Raw genomic sequence first — 23,862 nt, forward strand, 5'->3', positions numbered from 1 at the left:
GCAGCGCACCAGGCGAGTTCCAAGGTTCCAAGGAGTTCCAAATTCCAACCAAATCAAAAAGTTCTAGCCAGACAATACAGGAAGTCTAAGAAGTGGTGCAATGGAGTTATTACTAGCGTGTTGGGTAGTAACATGTATGGTATCCAAACTGATCGAGGATACATAAGGCGTCATCAACCTGAAGCAGACTCGATTTTCATTGGAAGTTCAGAAACTTCACCAAGTTCTAAACAAGATTCAATGGAAGGTAATGTTAATTTAAATAACCATGAATTTTCTTCATCTTTTAGACAAAACAATGATGATAGTTCATCTGAAAATATGGAAATTGAACCGAAGCAGGAATCATTTGAACAAGTCACACAACCAACTTCAGAAGTGCACCAGCACGCTTCCAATCATGCGGATATGGATTCACCAGCTGGTCCACTCGAACTAAGAAGATTCAAACGACCTAAAAAGGCTCCTGTACGGTTCCCTCAAGGATGCTAAGTGCTTACATCCTTTGTAATTGTAGCGGAGGAGATGTTGTAATCGCAACCTTAATATTAAATATTATAATCACTGTACTTGTCATTGACTTACTCTGAATTAATATATGTACCTATTTTGACATTAAAACTTCATTCTGAATTACGAAGTCTTGGTGTTCACCTCTACTTATCAAGATACCAGGCTGGGCATTTAATTGGGAATGCATGGGAGAAAGCCGCGTCTGTTGGAAATGGAGCTTCAGGTTTCAGAGCCACAGGAATCTACCCTTTTAATCCTCAAGCTATTCCAGATCACTTCTTTAGCATATCAGACTCAGCTGCGGTCGAGATTCAGCAATCGGCAGCTCTTCCGTCAGAAACGATCGTTTTATCTCCTGAATCGAACTTGGAACCGATAATTCCAACCACCAGCAATACATCGCACAACTGTAATCATTCTGAAAATGAAACACACACTTCAACATGCTTCAATAAACCTACGCCAACAAAACTACTTCAAGAAATTTTACCACTGCCGAAAATTCCAGCGCTGACTTTTTCAAGAAGAAGACAGAAGGCAGAAGTCTTAACTTCACCCAGCTCAATAGAAAAAAAGAAGAAAATTAAGTCTCCAAAGCCCCAAGAAGAAAAAAAAGCTTCAAAAAGGAAGATTGAGCCGGCTGCGAATCTTATGTGTTTTTTTTACTTTTATAAAAAATTACATCAATTTTTAAAAAAGCGCGGCATCTCTCCCGCAATTACCCTATACAAAAAACGAATGTTTCCCGTTGATTCATTTCTTTGCTTTTCAGTATTTTATTGAAAAAAAAAATAAATATTTGATTTTGGATAGGTATGTTTTGTTAACTGCAGCCTATTTGCGAAATAGGGTATCCAGTAACTGTTTTGAGAAGACACAGTTTACAGGAGAAAAAACGCATCGGAACCATACTAGCGTATTCATTTACATAGTTGCAAAGCAGAAGTAGAAGAAATGGGATGTCAAAGCTGAAAAACGCGTTATTGTTGGATACGACTCTACTCAAAAGGTTATCGTATATTTGATACAAAATCCAGTAGAGTTTCGGTAGCAAAGACCTTGAGAATTATAGAAAATGAACCTAACAATCCAAAGCTGCCTAGAAATATGCATGAATTTAGAACTAAAACTTAATGCAGACGGACAAGTTTCTATTCATAAGGTCGTCTTGTTGCAAAAAGGATTTTCTCAAAAATACGGTAAAGATTGTGATGAAACTTTTGGTTCAGTGTTTAAGCACGAAAATATACGATGTCATCCTGTGGTTGCGAGTTTGAGACGTTACTTGAATGTGAATTAATTAATTAATTTATTAATCCGAAGAGTTCAAAATGTTGGTCAATGAAGAAAAGGTACTAAGACTCAATAAAAGTATATATGGTCTAAAGCAATCAGCCCGAGAATGGAATAAGAGAGCAACAGAAATCTTGCTTGGAATGAGATTCAAGGCATCGACAGCTGATTCGTGTGTATTCTCAAGAAAAGAAAGCAACGGTTAAACAACATTCATGTTGCTATAAGTTGATTACATTCTAGTGGCTGGTTTTCACGAAGAACTAATACATGTTATTTATAAAGACCTAAAAAAACATTGAAAGATTAAAACATGAGAGAAGCAAAACATTATATACAGGTATAAAAATCAAGCGTGAAAAAGATGGCTCAAAACTCCAAATTTCATTAAACAATAAGAACCTAATTGAAGATTTAAAACGAAACGCCAATCGAAACAGGTTTCTTGAGTGTAAATGATGAAACAAGTCCAAAGTTACCAAATAATACCTTATATTGTCAACCTATTGGGTCATTACTCTATATTAGTAACATTTCAAGACCAGATGTATCCTTAGCTGTTAATATTTTAAGCAGTAAAATAAAATCTATAACTGAAAGTAACTGGAAAGCTCTAAAAAGAGTTATGCGATATCTTACGACATATGTTGATAAACCTTTATTGCTCCAATCGAATAAAGAAAGAATGTTTTTGTGCTTTTTGGATGACTCAAAAGATAGAAAATTAACAAGTAAGTATTCCAATTTCCCTTGAAGTTACATAGCTTCGCCAAATCAAATATTGACCTCAGTCGCTGTGCCATCAACTGAATCTAAAAAATCCGTCAAATGTGGAGCTAGAACCAAACATACTCGTATGGTGATAAGCAATTACCATATAAGAGACTTACGGGAGAAGAAGATCATTCAAGTGTAATACTGTCAATCGAATGAAATGAGAGCTGACAAAGTCACTTTCCAAAGAAGTTTACATTTTTAACTTCCCATAAGAAGTTATTGTCAAATTGAAGTATTTGTCAAATTGAAAATTTTGACATTTCTCGACGTTTCAAAGTCCCTAGAGTCGAAATAAAAGATTTTTAGAAAGATGTCTGTCCGTACATTCGTAGCTCAAGAATCAGAAGAGATATCGATTTCAAATACATTTTGTTATACAGATAATAAGGCAGAAAGATGCAGAAAGGGCTCTCAAGAAAATTGCGTGGGTGGTTTTTTTACCATAGTAGTTTGAAAAAAGGTGAAAATTTTGGTTAACCCTAAATATCTAACGAACCAAAAACGATAGAGACTTGAATTAAATTTTATATAATATACTGTAAAGTGATATCAAAGAAGTATATTTAAAAAAAATCCATTTAACGTCGACAGACGGGATGGGAAGTTATCAGTGTGGGTCGCATCCCAGCCTCTTTTTTCCATTTATCTAATGCGCTTCTATTCTAATGACCCGTTTTATTCTTGACTCAATTCAAAATTTTCAATCAAAGTTCCCTTAGCTAAATCTCTCCTTTACCCAAATTAAATATTATCTTGGTAACAAAATTGTCCATCATTTACCATAGTTGTTTTTTTCTAATCCATCATGTAACGGAAGAAATGGGGATTTTACTTCTCCAAAATGTCTGCTTTTAACCTCATGACCCGGCAGTGTAAAAGAATACTTTTTCAAAAATATTACTTCCGATAATGGAATCTTTATTTTCATCTTAACGCTTGATTTATGTCTTATTAAAAGCAATTAGTTAAGAATTACAAACAATTTTGAAATTATCGCATCTGCCAACAATTGGGGACTAATATTTTAAAATAGAAAAAAAAACTATTAATTACGTTAACAAACATAATGAATACGTACCAAATTTACCACTCGTTGATACGACCAACTGTGATAAAATCCTAACTTTGATACTTACTACGGTAAAACAAGCTTTAAATCTGCTTTTAAAAAATGTGATCGGAATCAACCAGAAAACTAGAGGCACATTGCTGTGAAAAATTCTCTAAGACAACTGTTGTCAGAAATTCTATAAGTTCAACTTATAAATTGTTTAGAACTGGTTTTCTCACAAATGTTTCAACTATTGATCAAATTTTTGTTTTAGTTACTTTGGCCAGGAGTTTTTTCGACACGAACAAATGTTTATACGCTTTGTTGGTTGATTTGAAAGCTGCTTTTGTCATGGTCAACAAGAAATCAATAATATACAAACTTTTAGTAATCGGTTTATCAAATATAGTTCTACGAGAAGCAGCTGTTCATAAAGGTCCAAGAATTTCAAGAAACTTTAAATGCCAAACCGAAGTTCATCAACGTTTTGTCTTAAGTCCTTTGCTTTTCTCCCTGTTTATAAATTATGTCAAAATTTATATCACAGGGGGAGGATCCTCAATGATAAAATTATAAAAATTAGACTTTACGCAGACGATTTAGTTATATTTTCTGGCAACGCAGTTCCTCTACAGTTACAGATTAACAAGCTATGACAATATTGCAATACTTTTGACCAACAAATTAAGAGCTCAAATCACGTACAAATTAAGAGCTCAAATTACATAACAGTTTAATAGGTTATATAGTCTTAACTGCACCTTCGGGGACGATGCTTTTTAAGTAATGTAGTAATTCAAATATCTTGGTTATTTATTAATGTGTTTAAATTGTTTACTAACAAATTCCCTTGGTCCAGCCCAAAATTTAAAATGTTGCCTTTGGCATAGTAATGAAGTGTATTCATACGGGAAGTCGGAAGAACTGGTAAGTGTTCAGAGGAAGTTTTTTAAAAGAATTTTTAGACTGCCACATTATGACAACCACGTGGAAACCTTCCTTCCACAAATATTTTTGAAAAATCTGAAGTCAAGGACAGATAACATAACCAAGGTAATACGTCGGCCTGATGAAAATCTCCAAAAACGTATCCTCAAGATCTGATTTGACAAGGGTTACAGTCCTATCAAAACTGATAGCATCTAGCGGGGACGTACAATTTTGCAATCTCACTACGAAGTGATAATCCGGAAGAATTAAAAACGTTGTTTTACGACTGCATAAATGACGCGTTATTTCAACTTATCTTCTAGAAGTATCTATTGACAACAATTTTTGTATGTGGCGTAAAAAAATTACTTTGGAAATGAGCTCCAGTTCTTGAAATAAATGTTATCTTCAAATTAAGAACAGAAATCATAGAATTAAATTATGTATAGACTACATAGGTCTGACATAAAAGAAATCTGTTCGCTTTACATATTACAACCTTGATCAGGACGAAAATATTTTAAACTTTTTAGTGTTGGGGATTTCGTAAGACGAATTAAGGAGGAAGGATATTTATTTAATAATCTGACAAAGCTGTATATCGATAACTAGAACTAAAAAAGAATAACTTTGGTTGATCATTCCATCATAAGGCCCAATCAAAGTTTTAAACAACGATTTCTATGTACATTGACATAAGTAAATAACGAATGATTGCAGTTAGTCATAGTGGTATACAAAAGTTTACTGACTATTTTGGAATAGTATGCTACAGATCGGCCAGCCTGATCGAGTAATCGCCCGATTACATTTTTCTGAAATAAATGAAGATTCTTATTATAGCGATAATGTTTGTTTCATTTTAATATATAATAAACATTAAGTATTTTGTAAAGTTAATAATGTTAATAAAATAAATTGTCTTTTGAATAACATCGAACTTTTACATTTTTGAAAAGTAATAAGATTAATTGATGTTTTTTTTCATTCTTTTAAAATAATACGAAAGTTTGCATGAAATTAATTTAAAATATCGTGAAAATTTCCATGCAATTATTCATATAATGCATAATACATTAAAATGTTCATAAATATGATTATATATGTATTTGTACGAAATTACATTATAAAACATAAATACAGATATGCATGTTTTTATTTATAAATCCAGATCTGAAGAAAATTGTTTGGTTTTTATCATTAATTTTTCTTTTTTATTTATTAAAATCATTGTTATCATGATCTCCAACGTCATCCGCGTCTTCGTCAAGTTCCAAGATATATTTAGTCAAAAATGGCCTCATATTAGAAGGTGATGAGACTCCCCTACATGGTAAATGGGTTAATTGTAGACCATCAATATCTTTTATCAGGTACCTATCGTTAGGCATAACTTTCTCTATTTTGTATGGACCCCTAAATTTAGCAAATCGTTTCTTATTAACGACAGGAGTGTTTATAATATTCTTTTCCATTATGTAGTCTCCTTCTTTGTGCACATGGGTTTTCTTATGGCGCTTATCATAATAAACCTTGTTTAAGTTTTGGCTTTTTTCTATATTTCCACTAGCTTTATTTCTCATGTCTTCGAATCTTACTCTTTTGGAATCCATTTTAAAAACTGTTTGACGCTATCACAAAACTGTCTCTCTGGTTCGTTCCGAACAAGAGTGTACTAGGCGAAAAACTTTAAAAATTTTGTAAAACCATCTGTTACGCAGAGAAGGTGTTTTTTGCTCCTAGTTGATAATGCGCCAAGGTGGTCATTATGCAATGTGTCAAAGGGCATATTTCCCTTAGGTATTGAATGCAAAATTTCTTGAATTTTTCCAGAATCAGGAGAAAAACAAATACATTTAAGACAGGTTTTAATATAATTTCTGATTTTATTCTTTATTTTAGGAAACCAGTAGGTTGTAGATAGGTGCCCCTAAATGGCACATTGCTTCATAATAAGTTCGAATCACCTGGTCTTCCAAATTTAGAGGGACGTAAAAAAGAACCTTTTCTTTAGTTTTTCGGTATATTAGACCATCTATCATCTGATACATTGAGCTTTCAGATTTTTCTAACTTTTTGATGATTAATAATATCTTACGATCTTGTCTCTGTACTGCTGCTAAAGCAAACTCAAAAGATTCATCTTCAACGTGGAGTATATTAAATGATCTACTAAGAGCATCGACGTGATTCATCAGGGAACATGATGACGGTGCTCAACCTTATAGTAAACACTTTCTAGCTCTAAGGCCCAACGAGAAAACCGCGGATTAATTGACTTTTTCTTTAGAGTCAATGTCAGTGCTTGACAGTCTGTGACTATTTTAAAAGCTATTCCAATGAGATATATTTTAAACCGTCTTTAGGCGTAAATAATTGACAAAGTTTCTAGCTCGTAACTGTGGTATCTATTTTCAACTTCTGTGGCTCGCTTCGAAAAAAAAAATCGGATGGAATTTGTTATTGTGATGTTGTTTTTGGAGTTTAACGGCACCAAAGCCTACACTACTCGCATCACAGTGCAATTCCGTTACGTTATGAGAACTATAGATTGAGAGAACTGGAGATTGAGTAAATTAAAAGATTCTATTTCATTAACACCAAAAACAAATGGTGAGTTTTTCTTCAAAAGGTCCTACAATGGTTTGGCTAAATTTGAGAAATTTTGTATAAATTTTCGAAAATATGAACAACGACCCACATAACTGTGAACCTCTCTTGTACTCTTGGGAATTGGAAAATTACTTATACTTGCTTAATAAACCGTTCGAACACAGATGGACCATTTTTAATGCCAAATGGCATCTTTACATATTCAAATTGCCCTAGAGGCGTCGTGGAAGACGTGTATTTAATTGAGTTTTCCGCCACATTAACTTTCGAATTAGAGAAAGCTGGTGTAACGATCCTAATAAAGTTTTATTTTATAACCTCAGGTAAATGTTCATCAATATTAAAATCTAATTTACTCACATTCCAACCCGAGTCAATATTTATAACCTTAAAAACTAAGTTGACATCATCACCTGTACTTATGAGCTCAGTATTTTGACTTGTTGCTGGAGCATCACGAAGGCCAAATGATACTTGAAGATCTCGATCAAATCCATTTACATAATTCTTCTTTTGTTGTTGTGGAACAAAACCATTTTTGCCCATAAAATCTCTACCTAAGATTACAGGATAAGACATTGAATTATTCTTAACAACTAACATTTGTAAATTTATAAATGAATTTTCAAAAGATATGATACAACTTATACTTCCTAGTACATCCAGCGGGCTGTTGTTTACTCAAACATATTTATGGCTTCTCAGGTCTAATGATGATATCAAAAACGGAGGTATATAACCTGAATCCAAAAGAGTCAAGAGTGTTGCTGACAAAATTAAAGCTGATAATTTTCTCGAATTCATTGCTTGATGATTCGCTGTCTTCATATGTGTTCACGCTGGCTGGTAAACCAATTTTTTCTTTTTCTTCGACTTGATCTTTCGTATTCACAATTATGAAAGATTTCTTCGCGGAGGAGTGGGGTGAAATGTGCCCCTGCTTCCCACACTTAAAACACGAAACTTCTCGCTTATCAGGTATTGTTTGAGTGCTGATACGATTAAAACCTTGATTTGTGACATTTGATCGGCTTGGTGTAATGTTGCGTACATGAGAACTATTTGGTGTACTTCTCGATGGCCTGACGTCATAAAAATTGTTTCGACAATTGCGCTTTAACTTCTCATATTTGCGTAAGGCTGATTTTAATTCAATGATGGTGTTGGCGTTATACAAAATTGACTTATTAATTTCAACATCTGCGATTCCTTTAATTATAAATTGATTAATGTCTTCTTATTCAATGTCACTTTGTGAAGCTATTTCCATCATTGAAAGAACGTATTGCTGGAAAGTCTCGTCATGACGTTTTTTTCTATTTTGAAGATCGTTGTATACATCAGCCTTAGTCACGTTCTTTTTAAACTCATTGATCAAATAATTTTTATACCTTGCCAACTTTTTGTAATGATTGTTCTGATGTATAATTTGGCTGCACCTTTCAAAAGTCTTTTCCCGGAAATAAATTTTACTTCATCAGGCCTAAGATTTCGGAATAGTCTTCGAATGGTTCCATCCAACTTTGCACAGGTAAATTGTCGTCGCCACTAACAGGGGGTATGGAGTCTTCAATATCCCTGAAACAAACTGCAGTCGATTTAGTTTTGGTATTGGTTGCAGACTCCTCGAGCTGAATTTCTTGAAGCTGTTTTTGCAGTTTATTAATCTCTTCTTTCTTCTTAAAAATCCGATGACGTTTTTCTCCAAACGTTGCTCCTCGTTGATGTCCTCAGTATCAGAAAACTGTTCATCGGCAGATTCAACGGTGGATTCTCTAGAAGTCTCTTGTATGAGCTTTCGCATATCGTCGTCTGTAAAGTATTTTACCCCTACTTCCACACGGCGCGCGCTTTAATTCAGCTTTTGAACCACTGGTTGGAAGCAATAAAGATCTTAACACAGCTTTGAGAAAAACGATTGTTGCGTCATTTAAGAACTTTGTCCACGTTTACGACAAATTTAATTGTTTTAATTAATTATTGCAAGACAAAAAAAAACACGTTTTTTTCGATGAAAAGCACAAACAATTTTTTTTTATTTTTTCACAAACTACTTTAAAACGTGGTTTATCTCACTTCTTTTGAATTGTGGATTAGATATCGATAACGAGAACTAAAAAAAGAATAACTTTCGGTTGAATCATTCGTTCATAAGGCCCAATTATAATTTTAAGCAGCGATTTCTATGTACATTGACATAAGTAAATAACGAGTGCTTGCAGTTAGCCATAATGCGAAACAAAAGTTTACTGACTATTTTGAAATAGTATGCTACATTAGCGTTATGTCTGATTTTGCAAAAGTTCCCTATCATTAGATGAATGTGTCAATATTTTGAATGGTAACCGAAATTGGAAGTCTTCTATAGGACGTGTCTCTCAAATGCGAAAAAATATCGAGACCAATATTTAAATATGTTTTGAATAAAGAAGTTCTGCAACCCATATTTAAACACTTTAAAAACTTCCTGTTGTTTCGTTTTTTACCAAGTTCTGAAAAAACAATGATCTACCGTTCTGTTTTGACTAAACTAAAAGTCAAAATTAATAATTTTGCCTGGAAATTGTTATACGAAAATAAAAATGCTTGTAAGATAGATTTTTTTCTTCCCTATAAGTATCACAATAATTTAATTTGTATCAATGATTTTTTTCTTTTTGTTTTGACTAAACTAAAAATCACAAAAGTATACGCATAAATTTAAATTTTACTTAATTTATGAACATAGCACAAATTTGAAATTTTAAAATTTCTTTCTCAACGTAAATTTTTAGTTTTAATTTTGCTATTGTAATATCTCATTATAATAATAATTGTATACACTGATTTAAAATAAAAATGAATTGAATTGATTTGAAATATTTCTAAGATTTCTGAGAACTTTCTGAGTCAGATTGACGGAGTAGGAGATGATTTATTTTCACCTAGAAATCAAATAAGCTTTGTATTTCTTTTCTTCCCTTAAGAATTGTGCGATAGAGAATTCTTGAGAAATCGAATCATTAAAATTGAATTCTCAGACTATTGACAGCAAATTTAAGAAATTTGCATGTTTAATTTTGATTATATTTCTGAGAATACAAAAGTCTCCGAAATCTTAGAAATGTTAACTTAAATAATATCATCCGATTAATGTTTTTCATTACATATAAAAACTCAACTTATAAAATTAAATCAAAGATTTACATTTCCCAGTAATCATCATCATCAAAACAAAAACAATAAACGTAAGACAATATTAAATTAAAAAGTTTTTTCAACAATTCTATCACAGCCAAGTACTCTTATGAGGTTCGTTATTTGAAAAAGGTTCAGTTTCAGATATTGAACAGAGTTCTGAACAAGAATAAACCGGATACCTTGGAAGAAATTCACTCTTCCCCAGGGCATTGTTATCATCTTCATTACAATCTGCTCGAGTCATGTATACAGCTTCTTCATATGATGGCGGTGCTATGAGTTTGGAGAAAATACAAATGTACATAATGTATAAGTTAATAATTCAAGCAATATTATTTTAACCTACAAATTTGAAGATCATCAAAATCGATTACAGGTTGTGAGTTCCCCGATGAAATTGTAGATACTTGCTCTTCAAATATATCGATGTCTTCAGTTCTCGATGAAGGATTTATCTGGAAATTGTTTAGACTCGGTAATGGCTGATAATTAACCACATCAACCATCGGAACGTTTCCAATTGTAATCGGAATGGTAATGAGAGGATTATGATGAATTTTTTGGAGTTTTGCTTCAACTTCTAATTCATATGAAATTTTAATTAGACGACACGAATTGAAGCACGTTGGGGGTGTTGCTGGAACGCGAATAAGATGACTAAGAGTTCGAGAAGTCTTAGAGTTTACAGATCCTCCTTTTATTTTAGCCAAATTAAATCTTTCTAAATGCGAATTCATTTTCGGTTGCTGACTGAACAAAGTTACAAGCATCACAAAAGATATCTTCAAATCTATCACTTTAAGCGTACTTTCATTTGTTACAGTGACGGTGGCAATTATATCTTGACCAGGAACAAATCCAGTTTGTGGCAGGAAGACTTTCAACTTTATAGGCTGACTTGTGCAGGGTCCACAGAAATATGTTTTAAAGGTCTCTTGAACAGCAGGAACCTATTAATGAAATAGTTTTACTTAATACCGTTGCATGAGGAACAACAAATTGTGTTTACCCTGAGAACTGGTGAGTCATAGTTTAAGTTCATTAATTTAAGAACAGTAAAGCCGCGTGAATACGTTTGATCAAACTTCCATGGGCGTATGAGTACAACTTTTACCAAGTAACGTATGTGACCGTATTTTCCTTCAAACGATGACGGGCACTGTGCAGGGAGAACACATGCAAATGTAAAATTGTGAATTCCAGGCTGTATTTCAACATTTTCACCTGAAATTATAAAAAAAGATGTGTATTGGAAAGTGATACAATTTTTGGTTGTCACATACTATCCTTGGATCCTAAAAGGTAAGTTGTAGACGCCAAATAGTCTTCTCTGCCACTGTAGGTGGTCATTTGATTTTGAGAATTTGATTTTGATTTTCCATTAATGTTAGAGTGTTCGGTCCATTTTGTACGAGCAAAGCCAATTATTTTTAGAGCGAATCCTATAATTAAATTAAAATAAGGTTAGGTATAAAATTTGATTTAATTAAAATTATTTAGTTGAAAGTTTCAAAGGGAGTTATAACAGAGGTAGCACTTATGTAACTACTACCTTCAGGAAATGATATATATATATATTTCTAGTATTGAAGTTCTATTTCAATACTAGAATCAGCCTTATCCTAGATCCAAGTGTGCAATGCTAATTTAAGAAACGCCCTACCAAAGTAACTTTACTCTTATCACTGTAGTTGAAACTATCATAACATAATTTGACCTTTTCTAATTAACGCTTTCTATGTTTAAATTTAAATACTCGTACACAAAATGAATGATGTTTTTTTCAATTTTATATGATTTACATTTTCCTTATTGCTTCCTTTATCGAACAGAGTGTCAAGTTCTCGTGAATTTAATGCATTGTTTGATTCCATGTTTCGTCCTATCCTCGTACTGAAATCGCTTTCACGGGCTTTTTCAATGTACACAATTCTTTATTGCTTGGCTTCAACATTTGGGCCAACAACACCAGAGGAAGAGTGTGACGAACCCACTCGAATCTCGGACGTGGAAGGTCTTGACTTATTTCACACCTGACCACTGTGTTATATCTTTTAATTTCTCTTGCTAAAACACTCAATTTAAAGAAAGAATTCCTAAGAGAACCGTTTGGCAATTCGAGAAAGTCAACTGGGACGGTCACAATTTTCATTTTAGGATATTTAAGTTGCTACTTTGCTCTGTCGATAGTGACGTTGACGCCAGCGCTGATATGATCACAAGTTCCTTTGGAACTGTAAAGAGGTTATTGGGTATAAGGAGGTAAGTTTCCGTTGTTTTAAAGCCAATGGAACTGTGCAAAACCGGAATAAGTTCATAATGCAGTATAAAATGTTGGTTATAGTATAAAATGTTGGTCATACAAGGGGAAATCTTCCTCTGTCTCCGCTTTTCACTGAGCGTGTTAATGATTCAATGGGGCCAATCTTGTATCGCATTCGTACTGTAGCGAAAGTCCTACAAGATCTCAAGTGCGAAACTACTGCATAAGCTTTTTTACCATCCTACTTCATTTGTGCAACACATTCCTAAAAAAGGCGAATCCTCCTCCCCCTCCAATTATTGACCAGTTGCACTTAAGTCGCTTCTTTTCAAAGTCATGGAATTCTAATTAATTATCAATGAAAAAAATATGTCAAATACGAAAGTTTCTTAATGACCGGCATAACGACTTTTGAAGCAAGAGGTACACTACTAAACTCATGGTTCATCTCACCGAACAGTAGAACAAATTTGTATATCGTTTTGGAGAAAGTAAGATTATTGCACTTGATAATTCTAAAACGTTTGATAGGATCTGGCATCCGGCTCTCTTATCGAAAATGCCTTTGGTTTTCATGAATCCCTCCTCCATTGGATTAGTAATAACCTTTCGGATAGTTCAATACAAATAGTACTGAATCGGTTCAAGTCTGAAAATCACATAATAAATGCTGGTGTGCCCCAAGGCTCTGTTGTATCTCCTACACTATTTCTGATTTGTATTAATTATCTCCTGTCAGCAACTTCTAATCATTGTTTCGCTGTTAGCATTCTTAGATTTTCATATTCTTCTTCCGACTCACATCCCGACTCTAAGGATGTGGAACTGCAGCTACAAAATATGATAAGCGTGAAATTTAATGCTTTGAAAACCCAATGTTATCTTGTATTGTTTAAACGAGAAACAACCCCTTGGCATTATCCATAGATGGCATTTGTATCAATGGGACTGAACAACGCGATGTCTTGATGTTTGTGATTCCTAAGGCAATGCAAGAAACTTTCCTCCCTTTCTGATCTGGCTGCACCTTACTTAAGCCAATTGCCCAGTATTGAACGCAGAGCAATTAAATTGGTTAATGATAATATCATATTTAGTTCCTTTACGTCGATTGAACATCATCGGAAAGTGTCTAGATTCAACAGTTTAATACTCGCAGTACTTAGATTGCTTATCAGTATAGCACTGAGATCAACTTCGGTCGTAATGTAAAGTACATAGATTCGTTTTTTTAGCAGTACTATGCGAATTTGAAGTACCTTACCACACTCTGTCTTTCCCATTAATTGCAATATTCAGGAATTCGATGCGAACCAATGTGCACCAACTCCCTTGGTCACACTGTGTTTTTGCATAAAAGCACTTGCGAAATTAGAATCCTGAAAACCTAATAGGGTCCAGCTCTGCATAAAATGGCTCTGTTTCTGTAATCGATATGCGGAATCATTGTTTCCAAAACTACGAAAAAAATTAATTACTGTACCGATCTCGTCCTAACTGAATTATGTAACATAAACAATGTCAGAAAATTATCTTGTATTTTGTGTTCAGAACTATCTGCTGAGATAAGTGCAGAAGAATTTAATAGCTGCATGATGTGTTAGAATATGCGCTGATGCTTCTATTTTTTAGACTCCAGTCCAGTTCTGCAAACAGCTTCCCAACCTGTTCCTCTTCGGTAATTTGAGCTAGGGTGCCTGTCATCCAGACTCCAGAGTATAGTTTTTTGATTGCATGTAAGTCATGAAGTTTCTTCGCTAACGTCCTCTCTTAACACTTATACCTTCAATATTCTTCCACTGTATCAACAATATTAAGAAAGTTTCTGAATGTTTTCTCTTTCGGGCTTCCTTCTGCTAATAGTTTCGATCCAATTTTTCCTCACTGCTGTCGTCTTGTCTAAATCGACATCATTACTCTTAGTACAGGTCCAGACCGTAGCATATTGTAAGGGAAGTATCCGCTTTTTTATTAATTTTTGACACGTAAACAAATCTAATCAACCTGTTTCTTGCAAAAAAATTGTTTTGAAAAGGGCAATAAGCACAAAATTTAAAATATTTACTACCAAACTCAAAACACTTCATTCACCACAATTATACGTAATCCACTTATAACAGTTCAGGAAAATCTGAAACAATTTTTCAATATTTATGTATCAAACACGGAATTGCACACAAAAAATTTTCCATTTCTGCATTCAAAACACTATCAAAAAATGTTGGAATCATTGATAAAGGTACTGGTTATAATTTTTTTTTCCTGCAGTTCGGGAGATACTATTATCAGATCAAAAAGAAAGACTTTTCTTATAGTAACCTTGAATAGTTTTTGTTTTATCCGTATTCAAAATAACACATCCGGATATTGTTTGTCCAGCAAAATAAGTTCCATGAGAATTTTGATCGAAATTAATCTCACAAGTTACAACCATTTTGCGAAATAACGTTTGATGTAATTTCACTTCTAGTTATAAACAAAGCCAAATAACAGACAAATCCAACTAATTTCTTATAACAATTTTAATTTTTTGTATACGTTGCTTGAAAATTGGTTGATTGAAAATAAATCAATTGAACCTAAAGCAAGTGCCTATAAGATAGTGATATCTTATCAACCAATGTATTTGGGTTGGTGTTCGAAGTGCCTATATAAGATACACTAAAATATACTTTTGTTGAATACGTTTTGATGCATTGATAAACTTCAGAAAAAAATAAACAAAGTTATTGATAGTTGACCTATATTTATCCCATTGGCCGAAGGATTTACTACTGATTAATCACCTCAACTGTATACTTTTTGGGATAAAATATAGCTCCCATAACTTGTTACCTTACTTAATAAGACCTTTCAATACAATATTTTTATAATTTGTTTACTCGCAACTCCAACAAATATGATGGTGGTCCTAGAATAAATTTCTTTTTATTTTTAACTTGTCTTAAATTCTGCAGCTGACAAAATCAAAAGTTCATATCAAAGGAGATTGCTGAACTTTTGTTTTTGTGTGTTCACTGATAAAAATAGTACCAAATGAAAGGTGAGGCTTAGCATGTTACGTCTGCCAAATATTTCCAAGATCGTTGGTTATTTTTTGAGATTTTTGAGTTTGAAGTTGGTTAACACCACTTCTTTGTTTTTTAAAGCTGTAACTATATTGCGATAGATATAGTTTTTTTTTCTTTAAAATTAATTTAACTTTGTTGTCCTTAAACAACATATTTTGATATAATATTTAGTATTAACTATTTGGAAATTATGTGTTTCTTACTTCACTTTTGAACTTCAAGAAATATTAATGACTTAATTAAGTAACTCCTCTCGAAGAAAAACTTACTTTTTAACAATTTTAATGTAAAAGTTCCTTATCATACAACCGAGTGCTATGAACTTTCTCATTAAACGTTATTTAAATAATTTCTTTTGCATCTTTTGAAACTGAATTGAAGCGGTTAATCCATTTAAAGGTTACTAATTTATGTGATGAAGATAACGTTAAATTATTTTTGTTGTAACGGCGAAAATCCCCTTCAATCTACAATTCTACATACATTTTCTTGTAGAAAATGCATTTTCAAAATGTTTCATTGCTGTGTCCGATTAGTCGTGGAAGCCGCTGTATATTTCTGCATACAAATCTTAACACAATTTGTGCATCTTAGACGATCTTAAGTGATGCATCTTTAACTTTATACATAACCAACGAATTCAAAAATCACATAACATCATCAAATTACATGAAAAACGATTTTTTTTAAAAATTGGTTTTGTAGAAATATTAATGCATTACCAGATTTATGGGATGAAAGATTCACAGTAATAAACAGGAGGTACTCTCACCTCCCAGTGGTGAACATCGGATGCCTAGTATCTCAACTGGAGATTGGGTTCCAACCCCAGTGGAAATTTGTTGGGGGCAGCAAACGAGAGAGGGGGGAAAGGTGTGGTGTTTCCACTAAGGCACCTCTCATTATCCAGACGGCAGCGGAGGAATTCCCGAGATGAAATCAACGGTGGCGTCTACAGTTCCAGTAAGGTTGAACTACTTAGTGAACACCTTTTATGGCTTCTTCGACTTATTCGGAGCCCACGCCTATAAGGAGCGGTTTTATCCGGCTCCCCATCTTTGGAGTTATGCTTTTTATCTGGCCCTCCAAGTTGAGTTGCGAAGCACCAACAAGCCTCGGATATGGACGGATTTACTGTTACTGTTCGGATACCCACGTGGAATGTTAGGTGCTCTAACAGACCACGTGCGACGGAGGAATTAGCGGAGGCCCTAGACTGCTATAAAGCAGACTGTTCCGCCATACAAGAAATATGCTAGAATGGGCCGGGCAAAAAGAGCATGAAAAACTGCGATATTTACTAAAGTGACTGCTACTACGAAAACCAACAGCGCTTATTTGGATGCGGCTTAGTCATTGGAGCTAGACTTAGGCAAGAAGTCTTAAGCTATAGGTGCATCAATGAGCGCCTCATGACCATACGCATCAATGCTAAATTCGGCAACATAAGCCTGATATGCGCGCACGCCCCCACAGAAGAGAAAGATGACAACACCAAAGATATGTTCTTCGAGCTCCTAGACAAAACATATGAGCAGTGTCCTAGCTACGATATTAAAATAGTCCTGGGCGATTTTAATGCCAAGCTAGGAAGGGAAGACATCTTTGATGGAATAATCGGGAAGAACAGCTTGCACGACAACACTTCCGACAACGGATTTAGGCTCATAGATTTTGCTTCCGGGGCAAAACTTCATGCCAATATTGCGATCGACGCCAGACGATTCCAGTTTCATTGATGTACGAACTTTCCGAGGAATCACAATCGACTCGGACCACTATCTCGTTGTAGCCAAGGTAGCACTTCGGATTTCCAGACCCAAGGCAAAACAGGGAGGTGCTGGGAGAAGGTACAACGTTGAACGGCTACAATCGCCAGAGATCAACAAATCCTTTTCCGACCGAGTTACAAGTAACCTCTCTCGAAGTTCTCTACCGCTAACACAATGTATCGAAAACCAGTGCCAACATTGCCAAGATGCAATCAGAGAAGCCGCCTCTGATGTGCTGGGTTTCAAACAGCCAACAAAAAGGAACCTCTGGTTTGATGAGGAATGTCGACAGGCAAATGCAGCCAAACAAAAGGCACGCAAAGCGGCGCTGGATAAAAGGACGAGAGTTGCTCATGAGCTCTATGAGCAGAAGAGGCGAGAGGAACGCCGACTTCTCAGAAGGAAAAAGAGAAGGCATGAGAAGTGTGCGGTCGAAGATGTTGAGAGGTTTAAAAGCAGGAATGAAGTTGGAAAGTTTTATGAACAGGTGAAACGAAATTTACAGGTACATAAACCTAGAACCGAAGGCTGCAAAGACGAAAGTGAAAACATCATAGGGGAACAACAGTCAATGCTGAGGATATGGAAAGACCACTTCTGCAGACTCTATAACGGCGACGACGAACCACATTCCGCTGTCAGGCAGAATGATCCATTCAACATTGACGACGAAAGCCAACAATCCCGTCCTCCCGACTTAGACGAAGGAAAGATTGCCATATCTAAGCTAAAGTCTAATAAAGCCGCTGAAGCGGATGGCTTGAATGCCGAGCTCTTTAAAGCAGCTGTAGATAAGTTGGTTAGGAGCATGCACCAACTTATCTGTAAGATATGGTCGGAAGAAAGCATGCCCATGACTAGAACCTCAGTATTGTTTGCCCGATCCTGAAAAAAGGAGACCCTCTTAACTGCACCAACTATAGAGGAATCAGTCTACTTAACATCGCCTATAAAATCTTCTCTGCCGTAATATGTGAACGTCTAAAGCCCATCGTCAACAATACTATAGGTCCTTATTAGTGTGGTTTTAGACCAGGAAAGTCCACAGTTGATCAAATATTCACATTACGCAAATCTTGGAAAAAACCCAGGAACACCAAATCGACACCCACAATCTTTTCATCTATTTTTAGGCCGCATATGACAGCATCTACAGGGACGAGGTGTATAGAGCCATGTCTAGTTTTGGCATTCCTGCCAAACTAGTCCGTTTGTGCAGGATGACCATGGAGAATTCACGCTGCTCCATTATGGTTGGAAACAACTCAACAGAACCTTTCGATGTCAAAAAAGGTTTTCGACAAGGTGATGCGCTGTCATGTGATTTTTTAATATCGTGCTTAAAAGAATAGTTTAGAGCTCACACGTCAACACTAGAGGCACTATCTTTCAAAAGTCTGTCCAATTACTAACATATGCTGATGACATTGACATAATCGGAAGAACTCAGCGTGATGTCAATGGGGCTTTTGTGAGAATTGAGGCAGAGGCGTCAAAAATTGAGTTTAACGGTTAATAAGGGCAAAACAAAGTACATGCTTTCGTCAAGAAAGGACCTATAGCACCGACGTCTTCGTCAAAACGTCACCATCGACAGACGTAACTTTGAGGTAGTCAGGGACTTCGTCTACCTAGGCTCCGCTGTAAACGCAGAAAACAACACCAGCGCTGAGATCAAACGCAGAATAACTCATGCTTTCTTTGGACTAAGAAAGAAATTGAGTGGTAAAGTCCTCGGGGGACCAAAGTGTTGCTATATAATACCCTTATCATCCCCGTGCTGCTATACGGTGCAGAAGCATGGACTATGACAAAAGCGGATTGGTTCGCGAAAAAAGTTCTTCGTGTGATCTATGGTCCAGTATGCATCGAGGGGAGTGGAGGAGAAGATGGAATGACGAGCTGTACGGGCTGTACAGCGACGTAGACTTAGCCAGAAGGGTAAAAGTCCAACGACTAAAATGGCTGGGTCACTTAGAGCGCATGGAAACTAATGGTCCGGCCCGGAAAGTCTTTGAATTCACACCCACAGGACAGCGCAGTAGAGAAAGACCGATGATCAGGTGGCGCGCACAAGTGGAAGGTGACCTCACCCAACTTTAAGCGCGAAACTGGAGACATCTAGCTAGGGACTGAGCTAGATGGAGAAGTTTGTTGGGTGAGGCCCTAGTTCACACAGGATTTTAGCTCCACCTTAAGTAAGTAAGTGTAAGGCTATTTTCCACTAAATTGTTTTTTGGAAACGTATTGTAGCTATAACTGCCCCCGAAATACTTCATTCTTCTTAAACAATTATAATGAATAAAAAAAGCAAGTTTTTATTTTTATAAGTAAGTATTATATATTTATACATTTTGAAACAACTTAAAAACATGACATTTAAGTGCCCCATCTGTTTGTGTGATTGATTTTATGTTTTTCTATCGAATTCTTATTAGTATTACATAAGTATTGTTTTCAAGTTCTTTACCTTCCACAAACATAACACAAAATTGAACACCTTTTTCAGCCCACCCGATTTAATTTATTATTTCTATATTTTGAATTCGATTTAATACATTTTTCCTTATCAACAAAATTGTCCACTTTACGTCAGTTAAGAATTATACAATATACATTCCATTCTTCGAAGTTTAGTACTTTTGGAACACTTTGCATTTCTCATCAAATTTCTCATTAAAAAAATCCTAACGTGATTTGGCTCAAAACCTAAATTTCCAAAGTCTAACGACACAATCCTTTGGGCTGTATGGGCCAGGACAGACGGACAGAATAATTAGACCCACTCTTTTCGACTCTTCTAGCATCAAAATGTCATGTTTGTTTTATTCTAATCAAAAGTTCGAAATATTTAAGGAATGCAAAATTCTATATATCGAAAGTTAAAACCAAACTGATGTGTATTTAAATTTGTGAGTAAAATGAAAAGGCAAAGAGAATTTTACAAGGTTAAGCACCATTAATGTGTTGAAACCCGTAAACATTGTCGCCGTCATCCCATTTATCAAGTCCAATAATTTGAAGCATTTTGTGTTGCCTTTTTTTAATTCCCAATTCTTCATTACTTGAGTTGAAATTCCTGCATTGAAAATGAAAACTTGGCATGAAGAAATACAAAACCTCAAATTAGGAAAATAAGTTCGAGTGAAAAAATGGCCTTACAAATTATAAGTCATAAATTGTATGACCTGATGCTTACTTTAAACGATAGAAAAGTTATACAACATTAAAGTTTATTATTTGTTAACTATGTCTCTAATTTAAAATATTTTGTATACAATTTTAGTTATATTCAACTTTTTACAATGTCAGAATTTATCTACCAAAGTAAATTACTCCTTGTCTTAGAGTTGTATTTTATTGATAAGCCGCTTCACTGTAAAAAGGATACCTCGGGTAGAACTTATCTGAACTTTTATCAATTTGAGCTTCCTTTTCTTGATTAGTTGTACCTTTTGGAAGGTTTCTTAGAAAATGTGCTTCCTCGTATGTTGGTGGAGCTATATTGGTTGAATGAAATTATAAGATTAACCTTATGTACATAGCTCTTCAAAATACTCTTTAAGAAACTTACGGAGTTCAACATCCGGCGATTGTATCGGTGCAATGCCTCTTGACAAATTGGCTATCAAACTATCTTCTGGCATAATATTGTCTGATTGTCCAACATACGGAACATTACCAATTGTTATTGGAATTGCAACAATCGGATTGATATGGACTCCTTTCACTTTAGCTGTGGCAGCTACTTCATAACTTATCTTAATAATTGGACAAAGTCCAACACATGTTGGTGGAGTTGGAGGTACTTGAAGATTGTCAATAAATTGAGCCGTGTTCGAATCAAATGCACCGAATTTTTTCTTGGCAATGACAATTTTTTCTTCTTTTGTACGAATGCGATTTCTTACCGAGTACAAAGCTACCAAATTCAAAGTCACACGAATTTGTTCAACCACTGTGCTGCTGGTGTTAAAAAATTTAGCTTTAAAATGTATTATTTCTCCTGGAACAAAGCTGGTTCTCTGTATTTCTAATAATAGAATTAGCGGTTTTGATCTACACGGTCCGCAACAGAAGTGCTTGAATTCTTCCATTTTCGCAGGAACCTTAAAGTGAAAAGAAAATACATTTTAAAAAATTTCAAAACTTTGAAAATGAAATTACATGCGTACTCTTAATTCAGGAAGATGATTTAGATCAAAAATTTTAAGAACACTAAATGCCATTTTGTAGGATTTGTTAAATGCTCGTGGTCGGATTACGGTTATTTTTGTGTCATATCTTATAAGACCATAGACACCCTCAAAAGATGAAGGACATTCTGAGGGCAGCACACATTCAAAAGTGTATGTATATGTACCAGGAAGTAGAGTTAGTTCAAGACCTGAAATACAAAGCATTATAAATATGAATATTTACGTAAACAAAAATTGCTAGCAAGCATAAATGATTACCAATGCTGGTATGTTTTCAAATGTAACTTTTTATTCACTTGCAACATTGGAATATGAAAATTTGATATTTAGAGAAAGAGAAAAGAGTATATGCGCTACCTCACTCTTTTAAGTTTTGTATTTATTTTAATTTGTAAAAATTTAACAAATTTTTTAACAAAGGTAGAGTAAGAACGAACAAATTTCTTGACGGTAAAAACTATGTTCTCCATATGAAAAACTATGGTCTGAAAGTTAAATTGACTTTATCCAAAATTTGTAGCCTTATATGGACATTAACACACCGAAGGTTGTCCTTCAAGTGGTCAATCGTGTTGGGCTTATCAGCAGCGGTTGGCCGGTTGTGCCGTAGATTAGCAACATCACATATCCCACAGAAAATAGTCAAGGGGCGCTAAATCACACGATCTGTGAAACTATATGTGGTTACCAAAAGTTTGCTTCAATAAATCAATTGTGCGCGGTCGCCATCTAGGCATTTTTCATGAGTAACGATTCGTACGTAACTGCGCGTCTATAGTTTTTTTCACACTTCGGTATCCCAAAAAATAAGGGATGGGCCGAGTGTCAATTTAATACGTTCGGGGATGCAGAGGTTCCGAGTGTTCGGCTATGAGCACTCCATAACCAGGGCCCAGTCGATCTTCAATGACTCCTTAAAAAAATATTGAAGTGATTTTAGAGAGTTTATTCATTAAGTTTAAAAAAGGATTTAAAGTTCCATTCATTCAAAAATCAAATCGTTAAACTTAAAAAATTGATATTGTTTCACGAAAACATTTTTGTGAGACGATGTTTTTTTTGGAGCGAAAAGGCTCATTTTTATTTAAATGCGCACGTTGATAAATAAAACAGCCGTTACTGGGCTCTAAGAACCCATAATCCTCAAAACAGCAAAAGCCATTGTCTTGCCCTAGAGTAACTCTTTCAACGTTTTCACACACGTGGTTTCAATAGGATGGTGCGACCGCAAACACGGCTATAGATTCCGTGAATTAGCTTCGTAATGCTTTCATTCAAAAACTTATCATTCGCTCTGGTGACATCCTGTGGCCCCCGACGACGTTTCCCAAAAAGAGAATTTACAGCAACTATCCCTGAACTCTAGTGATCCTAAAAGAAAACGTTTGTTTACTGCAGCGTGTGCCGCGTAGCACGGGGCTTAGTTTTAAGCAGTGCGTGCAACCCGAAGACATTTGGATGACATAATGTTCAAAAACTGAAATACGCATCATTATTAAATATCAAAAACAGATATATATATATTAATCTGCCGACATACACCCTGTACATACTTGCTACTTTATACAAACTACCAGACATTATCAAATGGTAGAAAAATGGTGCATTCAAGAGGACACAAGCATCCACAGGTTTTTCTCAAAACCCACCTCTGTCTATCAACTCCTGCTCTCACCTCTCGAGGTGAACATCAGGCGCCTAGTACCTCAACTGGAGATTGGGTTCTAACCCGAGTAGAAAATTGTTGGGGGCAGCAAACGAGAGGAGGAGGAGAGATATTTCCACTAAGGCACCTCTCCTTATACGGACGGCAGTGGACGAATTCTCGAGATGGAATCAACGGTGGCGTCTACAGTTCCAGTAAGGTTGAACTACTCAGTGAAGACCTTATAGGGCTTCTTCGACATATTCAGAGGCCAGGCCTGTAAAGAGCGGTTTATCCGGATCCCCGTGCCCGTCAGGGTGACTTCCTGGCCAAGTAAACAATACCTTTAGTTGCGAAGCACTAACAAGCCTCGGATACGGATGGATTCACTGTTGACAACCCACGCAAACGATTTAAGGACAACGAACTTCGGATCTGTACGTGGAATGTTAGGTCCCTTAACAGACCACGTGGAGCCGAAGAACTAGCGGAAGCCCTAAACTGATGCAAGGTAGATATTACCGCCATCCAAGAAGTGCGATGGGATGGACTGGG

At 35.3% G+C, this 23,862-nt stretch overlaps 2 protein-coding genes across 4 annotated transcripts in view; both read right to left on the minus strand.

The window, feature by feature from the left end:
* Positions 1-10,199: 10,199 nt before the first annotated feature.
* On the minus strand, positions 10,200-15,166 carry LOC129940479 (arrestin domain-containing protein 17-like). Of its 2 annotated transcripts, none has more exons than XM_056048828.1 (5): positions 14,940-15,166; positions 11,641-11,799; positions 11,367-11,581; positions 10,704-11,307; positions 10,200-10,630 (listed from the first exon to the last, which is right to left on the minus strand). In XM_056048828.1, exons 1-5 carry the CDS (start codon positions 15,052-15,054, stop codon positions 10,446-10,448), a joined length of 1,278 nt encoding a protein of 425 aa, XP_055904803.1. In that variant the 5' UTR covers positions 15,055-15,166; the 3' UTR covers positions 10,200-10,445. The 2 variants fall into 2 exon arrangements, with proteins under 2 accessions (XP_055904803.1, XP_055904804.1); XM_056048829.1 differs by lacking the exon at positions 14,940-15,166 and adding an exon at positions 14,689-14,807.
* A 5,513-nt stretch (positions 15,167-20,679) lies between these two features.
* The window catches only part of LOC129938479 (arrestin domain-containing protein 3-like), a 46,712-nt gene continuing 43,529 nt past the window's right edge, over positions 20,680-23,862 (minus strand). For both annotated transcript variants that reach the window (XM_056046087.1, XM_056046086.1), the window contains exons 4-6: positions 21,639-21,850; positions 21,038-21,572; positions 20,680-20,963 (exon numbers count right to left, since the gene is read on the minus strand). In XM_056046087.1, coding sequence (XP_055902062.1) covers positions 20,821-20,963; positions 21,038-21,572; positions 21,639-21,850 — 890 coding nt within the window. In that variant the 3' untranslated portion in view covers positions 20,680-20,820. The remainder of the gene's footprint in view (positions 20,964-21,037; positions 21,573-21,638; positions 21,851-23,862) is intronic.

Source organism: Eupeodes corollae, chromosome 1 (genome assembly GCF_945859685.1).
Source record: "Eupeodes corollae chromosome 1, idEupCoro1.1, whole genome shotgun sequence".
Taxonomy (NCBI): Eukaryota; Metazoa; Arthropoda; class Insecta; order Diptera; family Syrphidae; genus Eupeodes; species Eupeodes corollae.

Coding starts and splice junctions, on each gene's coding strand:
- LOC129940479 (XM_056048828.1), bottom strand. CDS start 15,054: ATGGTTGTAACTTGTGAGATTAATTTCGATCAAAATTCTCATGGAACT. Junction 11,308..11,366: donor ATGACTCACCAGTTCTCAGG/GTAAACACAATT, acceptor TTTCATTAATAG/GTTCCTGCTGTTCAAGAGAC. Junction 10,631..10,703: donor TTTTGATGATCTTCAAATTT/GTAGGTTAAAAT, acceptor CCAAACTCATAG/CACCGCCATCATATGAAGAA.